The 14,503-nt window shown below is 37.9% G+C and overlaps 1 protein-coding gene across 1 annotated transcript in view; it reads left to right on the top strand.

Annotated features, from left to right (window-relative positions):
- The window catches only part of LOC125237585 (ankyrin-2-like), a 128,805-nt gene that overhangs the window by 85,448 nt on the left and 28,854 nt on the right, over positions 1–14,503 (top strand). Inside the window, exons 18-34 of the mRNA XM_048144718.1 lie at positions 234–405; positions 714–866; positions 1,322–1,442; positions 1,815–1,835; positions 2,076–2,195; positions 2,403–2,507; positions 2,663–2,823; positions 3,034–3,159; positions 4,808–4,896; positions 8,243–8,450; positions 10,830–10,989; positions 11,390–11,555; positions 11,868–12,080; positions 13,072–13,202; positions 13,644–13,813; positions 14,022–14,162; positions 14,268–14,456. Coding sequence (XP_048000675.1) covers positions 234–405; positions 714–866; positions 1,322–1,442; positions 1,815–1,835; positions 2,076–2,195; positions 2,403–2,507; positions 2,663–2,823; positions 3,034–3,159; positions 4,808–4,896; positions 8,243–8,450; positions 10,830–10,989; positions 11,390–11,555; positions 11,868–12,080; positions 13,072–13,202; positions 13,644–13,813; positions 14,022–14,162; positions 14,268–14,456 — 2,446 coding nt within the window. The remainder of the gene's footprint in view (positions 1–233; positions 406–713; positions 867–1,321; positions 1,443–1,814; positions 1,836–2,075; positions 2,196–2,402; positions 2,508–2,662; positions 2,824–3,033; positions 3,160–4,807; positions 4,897–8,242; positions 8,451–10,829; positions 10,990–11,389; positions 11,556–11,867; positions 12,081–13,071; positions 13,203–13,643; positions 13,814–14,021; positions 14,163–14,267; positions 14,457–14,503) is intronic.

Here is a 14,503-nt window from a genome sequence, read left to right as displayed (position 1 = left end):
CTTATTAATTCAAAAGACTACTCAGCAGATAAACTGCTATGTGTTTATTTGACATTATCAAAATCTTCGTCACTAAATTTGTAATAGAAAGAAACTAGGAACCGTTTTGATTTAAAAGGCCTCCTACTGCCTCTAGTAACTATTGCCATTTTAAATTAATAAAATGAATCACTCAATGAGGTCCCGCTCTGGCAGAGCAACTATCCGTTTGATTATAATACTTTTTTTTATAGAATGGTCAAACTCCCCTGGACATCGCGTCCAAGCTTGGCTACGTGACAGTTATGGAGACGCTGAAGGAAGTCTCGGAGCCGTCCATAGCACCAGCGTCCCAGGAGAAGTACAAGGTCGTGGCTCCGGAGACTATGCTGGAGACTTTCATGTCCGACTCTGAGGAGGAAGGAGGTATCTATAAATTGCAGGATAAAAATTATCCTATGTCCTTTTCTAGGTCATCCAGAATAGACCCGTTTTGGGATGTTTCTATTTTGGGTCTCCTGTCTTATGAGCAGATTAAATTTTGAAATTAATTATATTGACGCCGAAAACGGTTAAAAACTATGTGCCAAACTTATTAAAATAATTATCTCCCTTTAAAATACGATAGAGCTGCACTCATGAAAAAAAAGTATTACGTACTTCAGCATTTATATTACTTACTAGAACATTTGAGTCGCATTTAAAATCAAATAACTGAATTTATAAATCCATAGGCGAGGACACCATCCTCAACGACCAGCCGTACCGGTACCTAACTGCTGACGACATGAAGAGTCTTGGAGACGATTCTCTTCCTATTGACGTGACAAGAGATGAGAGGACCGAATCTGCGTTGAGCCATAAGAACATCATGGAAGTATCTACAGGTAATCTCAGCGACCAGCTTTATTTATATCCATTTGATCTGTGTTCTTTTCGTTAACCACAAAGAACTTCCGAATGCTATCGATTATTCGGCTGTCCGGCGATAGAAACGAACAAAAGATAGTTGCTCCCGTGTAAATAAAAGAGAGAGCGAGCGATTTGTAGCTCATCGCTGGGCGATAAACTATTACTCGCTCGCGTTATCATCGCGTCTCTTTTATTTACACGGGAGCGACTATCTTTTCTTCGTTTCTATCACCGATAGCTCATAGCTCACTCGCTTTTGGTGGGACCAGTGCCTTATAGCGAGACTCATTGAAGCCTTATCCATTTGTCGATTAATGCTAAAACTTGGCATGTTTTTTAAGGATAATAACCTCGGCAGTAGAAATAGTTTTGAATGAACAATTTCTACGTTTATTACTCTTCAAATCCTAACCGGATGATTTTTCCCCAGGGTCAGTGAACGGTGTGCCATACCAGCCTCAACAGGAGGTGGTGGTGAAGAGTATAAGCCGCTACAGCACGGCGGCAGCGCCGGAGGGATACTGCTACAATGTGGACCCTACGCTGCCCAAGTCAGTATTTATTCTAATGGAGAGATAGGAGCAAAAGCATATGTCCTATTGGAACGCCATAAAAACGAACTCGTGATGGAAAGTCCGATTTATACATGAAGCTAAAGACCTAAAAACTCTATAGTGAAAAGTCACTTAAACCGTTGTATTCTACACAAACTACAAAGAAGGATCTAAAAATTCTTCTTTTCGAGTTTACAAAGACTTATTTGAATTGTGATTTTATATTGTTCGATTTTACTAAAAGTGTTTTACTTCTATCGATATTATTTAAAGCTAAAACAAGTTTACATATCAAGTTATCCATTTCAGAAACATCAATAAATTTCTAATCGCATTGATCTTGCACGCTGCTTGGATTTGAAATAACAGGAAGAGACTGCAATGGAAAAAGTAAGTAGACGCATAACATTTTTCTCTATAACTACCAAGACGCTAAAAACTCGTTTATTTTTAATTCAAAGTTTGAATCAACTAAATACTTCTTTAGTTCCCTGGTCCTGAGTTTTGGTTCATTTACTATCGTGTCCATATTAACAGACATGTTTTCGTCTAAAACGTTTTAAAGTCTGTTCATTGTCTATGGGTACTTCCAAACCCTGAGATGAATTCAAAAATGTTTTTTTTTTCTAGCTTCCTGGTGTCATTCCTAGTGGACGCTCGAGGAGGAGCGATGCGCGGTTGTCGCGGCGGCGGGGTTCGGGTCATTGTCCCCCCGTTATCCGCACAACAGCCTACTAGGATCACTTGCAGGTACAACAATAACTTCCTCAGATGTAGCTTGGCTTCTTTTAAAGGTTTTTCTTTCACTCCTTAATTCACAATTATTTGAGTTATGTTTCAATTTGGCTATTGACATTGTAGCAGTCGATTCTTTATTTTTTGCTGTTTAGTCCATTAGAAACAGTAACTGCAGTTTTAAATTTCTTTACTAAGTAATTTAATTTACTGTGTTTCTAGATATTTGAAACCGTCTCGCATCAACCACATGCCACCTCTAATGGAAGGGGAGGCTCTTGCGTCCAGGGTTTTGGAGATGGGACCAGTTTCTGCTAAATTCTTAGGGTACGTAAATCTACCTCGATTACAATCTCTTTATTTTAAGAAGTTCTAGAATGTATAATCCGGATGCGTAGATTGCGTAGTCTGTAATCCACAATCTGACGCTCAGTTTACCTCTACTAACGACTTAAATTTATATACATAATTTGTATTTTTAGGCCTGTGATACTAGAAGTGCCTCACTACGCATCCCTGCGAGGCAAGGAGCGTGAGATCGTCATCTTACGATCCGACAACGGTACCAGTTGGAGGGAACACAATACTGATGCCACTGATGATGTTGTTCAGGACATCCTGCATGAAACACTTGAGATTGAAGGTCAGTATAAAGTAAAAGAGGTGTAAGATGAAATAGAGAACTTTAAAAACTGAATTAAACTTTGTGACAGGGGTGTTACTTATCATGATGAGCTACGTTCATGAAACCAAGTTACAATTATTGCATCTTTACGTAAATGGATTCGACAGTTAAAATAAGGACCCAGTTTATAAATAATCTTTATCAAATTTTTCTTTCGTTTGATTGTAGACACTAACGAAGACGACAAGGGCTGGGATGCGCCTCGTGTGACCAGGATTCTCACTCACGACTTCCCTCAGTACTTCGCTGTCATCTCTCGCATTCGTCAGGAGGTGCACGCTATTGGGCCTGAAGGTACGATCATTTCAACTTGCATTCAATTTAAATGAAAACAGAAAAGTGACAAGAGGAACCAACCTATCCATACCTACCCTAATATTGGGTTGGTAAGAAAGTAATGAGCGATCGATTGAATTCCACATAAAATTTTTGAGAGAGTTCTAGAATCTTCTATGGTCGAAAGTATATAAAGGGCGAGTCGCACAGTTTCTCGTCAGTCATTCACTAGCTGTCGCCGAGCTAATATAAGGAAGAAAATGGACGAATTAAAAGTGCATGTAAGGCATTGCTTACTATATGAATTTCAATCTGGCCATTCAGCCGCCGAAGCAGTGCGTAATATATGTCAGCGTGTTGCTCCTGAAGTTGTGTCTGAGGCCACGGCGAAACGATGGTTTCAGCGGTTTCGTAGTGGCGACTTTTCATTATCAGATCAACCTAAGTCTGGTCGACCGGTGAAGATTGATGTAGCCAAATTAAAAACCTTAATTGAAGGAGATCCGAGGCTAACGAGTCGTACTCTTGCTACCGAGTTAGGCTGCTCTCATGTCACCATAGAAACACATTTACACGAGTTGGGAAAAAACTACAAATACAGTGTTTGGATACCGCACGAACTTGATAGACATCAACTAAACCGCCGTGCCGATATCTGCATACAACTTCTGTCTTTTCGCCGCACATTCAACTGGTTGGACCATCTTATCACTGAAGATGAAAAATGGGTCTTATATATAAATCACACACGCAAACGTCAGTGGCTAGCTCCAAACGAAAAAGGAATAGAGGCACCAAAAACAGAGCCTCACCCGAAAAAAGTTATGCTGTCCGTTTGGTGGGATATTCATGGTATTATTCACTGGGAACTCCTACCAAGTGGAATGACTGTTACCGCATCAGTATACTGTAATCAGCTTGAAAATTTAAACCAAAAAATCTGTCAGAATCGTCCACAGCATGCTAAAGTTTTTTTCTTACACGACAATGCTCGCCCACACATTGCAAAAGTGACTCGGCTAAAGCTATTGGAGCTAGGTTGGAAAGTGATACCTCATCCACCGTACTCTCCAGACTTGGCACCTACGGATTACGCATTGTTCAGATCGCTAAGCAATGCCTTGAATGAAAAAAAGTTCGATGATCATTGATCATCGAACTTTTGTGTCTGAGTCTGATCATTGATCAAGCCCATCTACGACAGTACATAGCTGAGTTTTTTAAATCTAAACCTAAGAACTTCTTCGCCGATGCTATTCATTCTTTACCAGAACGATGGAGACAAGTAGTAGATAACGAAGGCCGTTATATTTTTGATAAATGATTAAAATAATAAATTAAATAAAAATTACAATATTGGTTATGATTCGCTCATTACTTTCTTACCAACCCAATATTAAAACAGCGGTTCCTGAACCTACGGGGTGAAAGGGGGGTGAAAGCCGCGGGTCATACTTGTTTTTTTGGTAGCGAAACTACGCTTTTAAATCTGTCGTCCTTGCCTTGTGATCATCTCTAATCGTTGTTAACTCTATAATTATTAATTATTTTTGTCGCTAGCACGATGGCTTTTGAAAAACAATGTCAAGCTTTGACTATAGTCACAGATGCTTGACTTTGTTGAGTATTTGTCGCAAAAAATTATTAGTGTCTTTTCGTTCTTCAGGTGGCATGGTATCCAGTTCCGTCGTTCCGCAAGTCCAAGCTGTCTTCCCTCAAGGAGCCCTCACCAAGAAGATCAAAGTCGGCCTCCAGGTAAACCTTTTCAAGCCCCGCAAAGGTGTCAAAGACAAAAACCTGAAAAAGATCACTGTCAATAACGTCTCTAAGAAAAAGCGTTTCTCCTTGATTTGGTAACTTCTTGTATTTAGTGTGTAAAGCAGGTTGTTATTCAGAAACATCTGCTCGAAATAGCTTTTTGGCATCATTATATTTTTGATTGTAGACCAAAAGCTAGCTGTGTGTATATTGTGTATGTGTATTGTCTTTGATAAAAGAGCAACTGTTACTACAGTACATGAATAGTCTAAATTACTAGATTTTTTTTAATGCTGGAAGTATTCGAGAAATCTTTGCTGAATAAGATTAAGTTTTAAGTATTTACCATTGTATAACACTGACAAAGTCGGGCAATAATTCAAGCTTATGAATCACGTAAACGAATTTTTAATCGTCTTTAACCGTTTAATCTACATTTTTAATATTTTGATGACGTGTATTTACATTATCTATTTTTATAAGTAATCTTAGAACAAGTTAGAACTAAGTTCTCTTAGTTTAGGATTTAGTTCCATGAACTAGTAATATTTCAATAGCTTGTTTAGTCTCGGAAAATGATATAGTATCGGAGCGATTTCTGCGTCATCTGAAGTAAGAAGTATTTTGCTCAGAATCTTGATCCCTGATTTAGAATTTACAAGAATTTTACCTTTAACTTTCAAACTTATAACATGTAGTTAAATTGTTTTGATCTATTGAATTTGACAATGACGAAGAATGTCGCTTCTCTCTGGTTTTGCTGCCATAGAACTCGATGGTATTTTATTGCCAGTCTGCTCCGACTTTAAGTACCTTGGTTCGCTCGTACAGTGTGATGGCGATATCGACCGCGATGTGAAAAACCGTATTAGCACGGGGTGGATGAAATGGCGACAGGTCACGGGAACCATTTGTGACGCCCGGATGCCTCTTCGACTGAAGGGCAAAATTTATAAATCAGTCATCAGACCTGTCGTCATGTATGGATCAGAGTGTTGGGCCCTAAAGGTGACGGATGAAAAGAGATTGCACGTGGCAGAGATGAGAATGTTAAGATGGATGTGTGGCGTGACAAGAATGGATAAGATAAAGAATGAGTATATCAGAGGAAGCCTGAAAGTAGCACCGATTGTTGAAAAAGTAAGAGCGAATCGACTAGCATGGTATGGACATGTAATGCGGAGGGATGAAAGGCATGTGACGAGAAAGGTATTACGAATGAATGTGGAAGGTGGTGGAAGTAACGGGAGGGGAAAACCGAAGAAGAGGTGGATGGACTGTGTGAGACATGATATGGAACTAAAACAAGTTAATGATGAGATGACGAGTGACAGAGATGTATGGAAGAGAAAGACATGCTGCGCCGACCCCAAGTGACTGGGATAAGGGCAAGAGAATGATGATGATGATGAAGAATGTCGCTTCTATACTTACCACATTTTCTTTATTCTTTATAGATGTAGTTATTCATTGTATGTGTTCATTAATATCAATGTTTAATTTAAAGCCAAATTGAAGGTGTTCTTATTATTATAGTTAATCTTATAGAAGATCCATGAAACCATAACTATAGTACAAATATGGATGCCAAATTGTTTTCGAAACATTTACATTTTAAGATTTTTCCACGGGTTTTAATTGGATTTAGTAAATAGGATAATATTTGTAATCAGTAGAGGAACATGCAGTATACTGCTTTTTTGTCACGACGAAGAGTTGTTTTTCTTCTGTACTATTTAAAGTTTCAGATTGAAAGTTGTAAGTTAGGTTTTCAAATCTGGTAGTTTGAAAGGAAGTAAAGTGATTTGATGTAACTTAGATGATTCGGTACTTTTCTTACTTTCAAATTTAATCGTGAACATTGACATTGTTTAACACTCACGTGTAGGTACACGTGCGAATGTATAATTAGGTAATTATACATTCGCGCGAGATTAAAATGTCGTAAATGTGACACTAATTAGCTAATTACATAAAGAGAAGAAATTGCAGTTCCTGCCTAGTGATGAATGTTCTCTTGAAACCAGATTTGAAAAGTTTGTGTTTCTTCATTATTTATATGTATCACATATCGTACACACTGATAGGTACTAAATAGTCGTAATGATTCAGGTTTCGTCACATAGAGACACGTGATTTAAATATAAGCTTCATGGTGGCCTGATATATTCAATGTTATTGAAAAATATTTTCATATTGTATAACTATTTTTTCATCAAGATGGTCAGTAACGATGTTATTAATATTGATGATGTCAGGCCGGCTGTTCTAGCACTTACAACAGGTCACAATAATAAACGTATGCGTTACTCCACTAGGGAAGATACCCAATAAATTTAGAATGTACTTAAAAATAATGATGATGTAGATTGAAATTTCAATAAAGTTCATACAACTGTCAATGTCTGTTTTAAATTTAAAAGCAAATTTGAATTTTATGAAATCACTGTAGATTCTCACACATAACGCGTGTCAAATATTGTTATTTCTCTAGTTGGTCTTTAGGCGAAAGCATGACTTGAAACAAGTATGTTTAAACTAACAATGCATTATTTTATGTACTTATACAATTAATATATTTATGAAATGCGTATTATAAATATGATATGATAGTGTTTGTAATTTGGAGTGACGTTTTTAATGTAAGATATATTTTTAAGTCGATTGCTAAATTTATTGGGTAATGTAATATTGTGCTTTATATTAATTTGTTTGAAATTTGCGAGGTTTATTCCTAAAGACCAAACGTGAGATGCATGTCTATATTTTGTTTGCTATTTTTGTTGGCGTTTGAGCTTATTTGGTAAATTGTGTGGTATTAGATGCGCATGTGTGAGAAATATGATGCAAGATTCTTTAATACTCGACGTGTGTATGACCATTTATTTTTTAGCTTTACCTGTGATTTCATACGTTCATATTTGCTTACGCACCACCTGCTCTACGCCACCTTAATTTTAATAATACGAGAGATTTATACTAGTATTTATCTGCTCAGTATGCTACAAATCCAATAGTGTGTTAAAAAGTGTCTATACCTGCTATAGATGATATCTTTGGAAGAAAAAAATACTAAAGTAAGTAATGTTTTCATAACACCTCGCACCGTTAAGCCACTTTGCACAATCCACAATCTGAGCATGGAAGCCTTCTATAAGCTTTATCGTTTGGTCTTTAGAAATTAAAACTTTGTCCAAAATTTCAACAAATTTAAATTTTAACGTAAGCAGACATATCTGCAAGCGATATAACACAGCCATAAGGGATGAATTCAAATCGAAATTAGAATATAAAGTTGAACAAAATTAACTATCAAAAATTGAAGCTAGTAATTTTCCAACAGGCTCAAATAATAGACTCAGAGCTGACAGCCAAGCTCTTAGGCCGTGGAGTGGCAGTGTCCCCAGTAGTGACTGTAGAGCCAAGAAGGAGGAAGTTCCATAAAGCCATCACCCTGAGCATGCCAGCCCCAAGACCGCACACCCAGGGGATGACCAACCAATATAGCACATCATCAGCACCAACTCTCAGGCTACTGTGCTCCATATCAGGTACAATTATATTCCGCTTATATTCTTCTAGCAGAGCTGATATGTTACTGGAAATTATACACGTCAATATTTTTAAAATCAATTCTACTGTTACAGACATTGAAGAAGTTTCAAATGTAATTGATGATAAAGTTATTCCAAAAGAAGTTGAAGTGTGCGTTGTACTATTTTCAGTAACTGTTAGAAGTATGTAAAGTGTTGCGATGGAGTATGGCTTATGTTTGCTACATATTGACAATACTAAGCTTTGCCCAAAACAGGAGGTAAGTGTGCCTACAAAACTAGGAATAAATTAGGCTTACAAGTAATTTGAGCTTAAAATTATAGTGCTCCAGTATATTTGGTATACGTACAGGTTTACCAATATTCCATTACAACACATTAGACGTAGACGGGTCTAGATGATAATGATATTCAACTCGGTTCACAAATGAATCGAGAACAATTACTACATACTTTTCGGTAGAACATAGATTTTTGCTATTTGAAGATAGAGTAACGATAGATTTTATACTTATCTAATTATTTTCAATAGTTCAGAATATAGATCAGTCGGTATAACGGTATTTAATATCTAGATTTTTCTATTTGACATTGAATAGTGTAGTTAACGAAATTTATAAAAGTCATATAGATACATATCCCGATTTTCTAGACGAAGGGATGAGCATGATCATTTGAGAAAGTATTAGCGTAGATCATTATTTTCATTTGAATCAAACCTCGAGATGACGGACCGCGTAAAGGAGTAGGCTAGAGGGGGATCATTCGCTTATAGCAAATACACCGAGCAGCTATGGGACACGTCCCTGTGTGCGTTTTGTGCGTGTCCTACATTGTCTTTGTTCTCGTGTGTTTGTGTGTGTTGCACGCTCACCGTGTGTGGCGCTAAATAATGTGCTGCCACCTATCGGCGCGCTACAGGGGTATTTCGCAAACGATCTCTCGAAGGTAAAAAATTAAAAATATTAAACTCTTTAAAACGAACGAAATGTCGGTTAAGTTTCATTTATTTTGAGTTCAATTTTGATTTGTACCTTCTCTTCGTTTAAATATTTTAGTTCAGAAATTTTTCATGAGTCATTGTTTCGGTGTGATACTTATACTTTAGCAATGTTGTTACGGTTGCCTGAGAAGTATAATTATCGGATGCATCGATTTTCTTCCCTCTTTCACGATTCGAATGCTTTTCCATATCTTGCTTTTCATCCATTCTTCCTCTTTGCACGGGCTGAGATTTTTACGCTTTATTAATTCACATTCACTCTGTATCATAACATCCAAACCCTTGGGATCAAGAAATGCACTGCGATATAATCACTTGACGTTATCTGTTTTTAAGCAAATGTACAAACTAAACAGGACCTAGACCTCTATTGCAATCTTTATTGGCACATTGTAAGAGATTAACACACGTAAAATAACTTAAAATTTAGCTTAAGGGTGACAATAGATAATAAATCGGTGCCATCTTCGTCATTCTCATTCATTCTTCTGCGCCAATGCTCCTGATATTTAATTTGTTTGCTTGTGACGACCAAAGTTCTTTTCCAAAACGGCCTATCAGTTCTGTTTTTCTTCACATCATCTTGACTTGTCTCATTTCTGTTCTAGTCATATTTTCACTATTTTGTATTGTTCTTTTGTTATTTTCTTTCAATTTGCTTTTGGGTTTTAGTGAATGTCCTTCGAGAGATCTGTTATTCGGAAACCAAACCTGCTGTTTTGGCACAAACATTCGTTTGAAAATTTAAAATCATTTTGATTTGGACGATAGCACTATTTCTGAGAGTTGTGACCGTACATAGTGTGCCACATATTCAGTCATTTTTTCATTTATTAGAATTATACAACGGCGTTATTTGTTTTTGTGTGGTGTGTTGTCTTTGCTTGTTGTGTGTTTGCTATAGGCCGTTTTGGAAATATTATTTTTAATTTATTTATTTCCTTATTCTATCTCTACTTCTTCTGCATCGGTTTTTTCTTGTTATGATGGAACTTTAATTTTAATATAATATTATTTGAATCTGTCTAAATTCTATACACATTTATAATATGAACATATATTTAGATTTCATGATAGCGATTGGATGGTATAGTAGAGACAAATAGCTAATACGTAGTTATCGCTGCTAATACCAAAGTTAAGTAGAAACCTAAAAATAAATATGCTTCAGCATGCATTCAATGGATATTTAAAGCAGTTGAAAAGGTGTTTAAACCGCTGCGCTGCACTAGCTTCAACAGTACTCGTTAAGAAGATAAAGTTAAAGAGATAGTAATGAACGTTGTAGTATAAGATTCAGAAGCAGTATAAAGCATGAATGTAAAAGAAGATGATAATATAAGAGTAGTAGATGACAAGGCTTCTGGTGACAGGCGGGACAAACAGGGCGCACTGGGAGGACGTCACGGAGAACACGCCGCTCACGTTCGTGAACGATTGTGTGTCGTTCACTACGACGGTATCGGCGCGGTACTGGCTGATCGATTGCAGACATGTTGAGGATGCGACGAAGATGGCAACAGAGTTGTACAGGTACATAACAATGACTTAGTAAAAAAAGTTCATTAATTTTCAAATAATTGTGGTATTGAGTTGTGAGTTGATTCACTCAAAAATAATCCAAAATATTCATGTCGAAAGTCTATTTTGAATTTTCATGTCTTTTGATAAGGGTTTGGCTGCTCCCCGCATACCTGCATGATGGCAGAGAATTTTAAACCAAGAGTACCAAGACCCACTTTCATAGTATACAAACGTTATAGTGATTTTCTGTTTCTGTCAAAATTCATCAAAAATATACTCAAGACTGCTTCGTGTTATAATATTTGCTTTGAAAAGCTGAAAGCATGAAACTGAAACGCGTTTATTCGAACAAGCCCTTTGAATTATTAAAAAATAGCTGAGAAGGTACAGCTAAGTTCCTCGTTTACAGAGAAGCTATCCATGTGCCATTCATGGCGCGATTCGTGGTATACGCTAAACGGACGGACGACTGTCAGGCTCAGCTGAGGATGTTCTGCGTAACTGACGATAAAGAAGACAAGGCATTGGAGAGGATCGAGAGGTTCATACAAGTCGCCAAGAGTCGAGATGTTGAGGTAAGGAATATATACTTCATTCATTCCGTTTGCTTGTGAAACTTATAGTATAAGTTAACTTACTGACAGTAACGGTCTTATTTATCGGTGTCACAACAAGCGATTTATGCAAGTTGCACAATTTTTAGAAAGGTATATTTCAAATAAAAAGGAAATACCAAAGGCAGCTCGTTCAAAGTAAAACAGACCCAATACCTTATTAACGCTGAAATGTCATCATGTGAAATGAAGGAGCTGAGGGGTTTAGGACATGGAACAAAGTAGAAGATCCAATCATGTTCTAAAATCATACCTAAACCTTTTCACTCTCAGGTCCACGAAGGCAAACCCATCTACCTAGAATTCGGCGGCAACTTAGTTCCAATAGCCAAATCCGGAGAACAGCTGACCTTACCCTTCCGAGCGTTCAGAGAGAACCGGGTCGCGTTCCCGGTGATGATCAAGACTCAGGACCTGGAGCCGATGTGCAGGTGTCAGTTCATGAGGGACCCGAAGGTGCCGAAGGGAGAGCCTTCGCCTACTCCTGTAAGTACCTAATGCTCAACCTGAGACAAAAATGAAAAGGTCTTGATTATTTTGGATTAGGATCTATATTACTTACTCAATTCATAGAAGAAAAAAAACAGTAAATGAAAGTAATACTGTAAAAGTAAACAACTTCAATTTAAATCATCAGGCAGGCAAGCATGCGTGATAAACGATATAACGTCAGGCCGTCCTCTTCGAATATTTATAATCATAATCATAATATTTTATTTATAAAACCAATTTACACGTCAATAATAAATAATTAGTAATTAACTATAAAACAATATAAATGCAAATGCAAACAAACAGATTGTTTAATGTCATTAATACAATTTTCTTTTCACACTGGACGTGTCATGCCTTACGCCGTCTCTTGCGTGGGCGACGGTCGCGCGACCGTCGCGCGACCGTCGCTGTCGCGCCTCATACTTCCATATCGATAAGGTTTGATTTCGTATGCGTCGCATCGCCGTCGCGCGACCATCGCGCGACCGTCGCCCACGCAAGCCACGGCGTTATATGCTAGGAATTCATTATAGCTATAAAATGACTGCTGAATGAGCCACTGCTTTAGGAGGAATTTAAAGCTGCTCAAGCTTGGAACATCAATAATGTTTTTGGCAACTTATTGTAGACGGTGGGACCCATGACATGAGTGAGTTTGGATGACTTGGTCAACTTCCGGCTTACACCCATAATTTTATCGGCGTTTCGCGTTTCGTAAGAGTTTAACATTCCAAATGTTTTGAATGACGCCAGATTAGCTCTCATGTAAGTATATAGCCACCATGTAAGTGTGATAGGGACGCACCGATGCGATAAGTTTATCGAACACTGTGCTACGCCCGCAGTGTCACATATCAAATTTAAAACGTTTCTCACCTTGAAGATGCCAGACCTTATGCCGAGGAATGATTAAATAAGATTTAGTAGATCTTCATACTGTTAATTTCTAGATCTTAGCTTATCAAAAATCAAATCTTCGCAGATCGCAGTCCTCAATATCATGGTGCCTGATGAGCTGCCAGTGGAAAGAATGTCTCCAGTACCGACTGACACCGTGCCTAGAAGGACGGAAGAACAGGAGCTCATCTGGAGACAGCGGTTGAGTGATCCTGGGTAAGAATCTCTAGCCTCATGAAGGTTAAGGATAAGGGTTTCCCCAAACCCGTCGACGTGGAATCGGCTCTAGCTGACCAAAAATCGCACGTTAGTATGAAGATGTGCTTACGCGATATCGGCGCTGAACGCATCCGTACGCATATTCATACTAGCGAACGATTTTTGGTCGATGGAAGCCGATTCTGCGTCAATATGTTTGGGGAGACCCTACCATAACTTATTTTGCCAGAGGCAAGAGAAGCAACAGTATGAGGATTCTTATCTTACCTTTTTCCTAATTTCTTATCTTAGACTATCTACCTTCTTAATTATTCAAGAGATCTAAACTACCTTTTTATTTAATTATACACCTGATGTCTTTGAACGGGGCGAATTAAATCAATGCGCCGTAAAGGTAGAATAATTCTTCTTCAACAATGTCTTCTTGCTCTTTTAAAGATTCGAAGATATCTGCAACCTTCTCGGCAAAGACTGGGTGGCGCTGGCCTACGAGCTGGGCGTGAATGTAGCCACTGTTAACCAGATCCAGGCCAAGAGGATCACAACTTCGGAGCAAGCGCAGCTCATGATGAAGCTGTGGAAGACGCAGTCGGGGACTAAGGCTCAAGGTATATTTATTTTGACAGTGTGGAAATACAGTTAAGTATCGTACCTCCGGGCCCAAACCCATCTACTGTGTCAAATTATAAAGCTCTCACGTCGTCATCAGCAACGTCGTCCGGTGACTAATTACGTGCATGAGCTACGAAATATAATATATGTACTATTGTACTGGTTTCGATTTTGTTGATGTAAATATGTATGTTTATCTTTCAGATAACTCGTTAGAACTAGCGCTATGCAGGATAGGAAGGGATGATATAATAGCACCGCAGTCAGAAGAAACGAATGAAAGACGCATACAGCGGAACATTTACCAAGAAAGACAAGCATCAGAAGAAATTGAAGCGTACAAAGGTAAGACTACTTGTACTATAAAATAATTGAAGTCAAATATTCCAACACAAAAAGCACTAAGTTTACAAAGATTTAGTAACTTATATTGTACTTTTTTATTTGCAGCCGAAGAAGACAATAAAATTAAAGATAGACGCTTTGATAGTGACATACCAGAGCGGTTGCGCAGAGAATCTGATCAAGACCAAGACGAAGCAAAATATTCTCCGGAAGAAAAGTCTGTTGTTGACAAGAGTGAGATGGAAAGAACGCCTACACCGCCTACACCGAGCGAAGAGAGTGAGGAAGACGAAGGTAAGCAATTTCTATTAAAATGAATTAATAATTATTTAAAAACTTAT

This window comes from Leguminivora glycinivorella, chromosome 21 (genome assembly GCF_023078275.1).
Source record: "Leguminivora glycinivorella isolate SPB_JAAS2020 chromosome 21, LegGlyc_1.1, whole genome shotgun sequence".
Classification (NCBI taxonomy): domain Eukaryota; kingdom Metazoa; phylum Arthropoda; class Insecta; order Lepidoptera; family Tortricidae; genus Leguminivora; species Leguminivora glycinivorella.
Note: the sequence above shows the minus strand (reverse complement) of the source record. Positions and strands in the feature narration are given on the sequence as shown.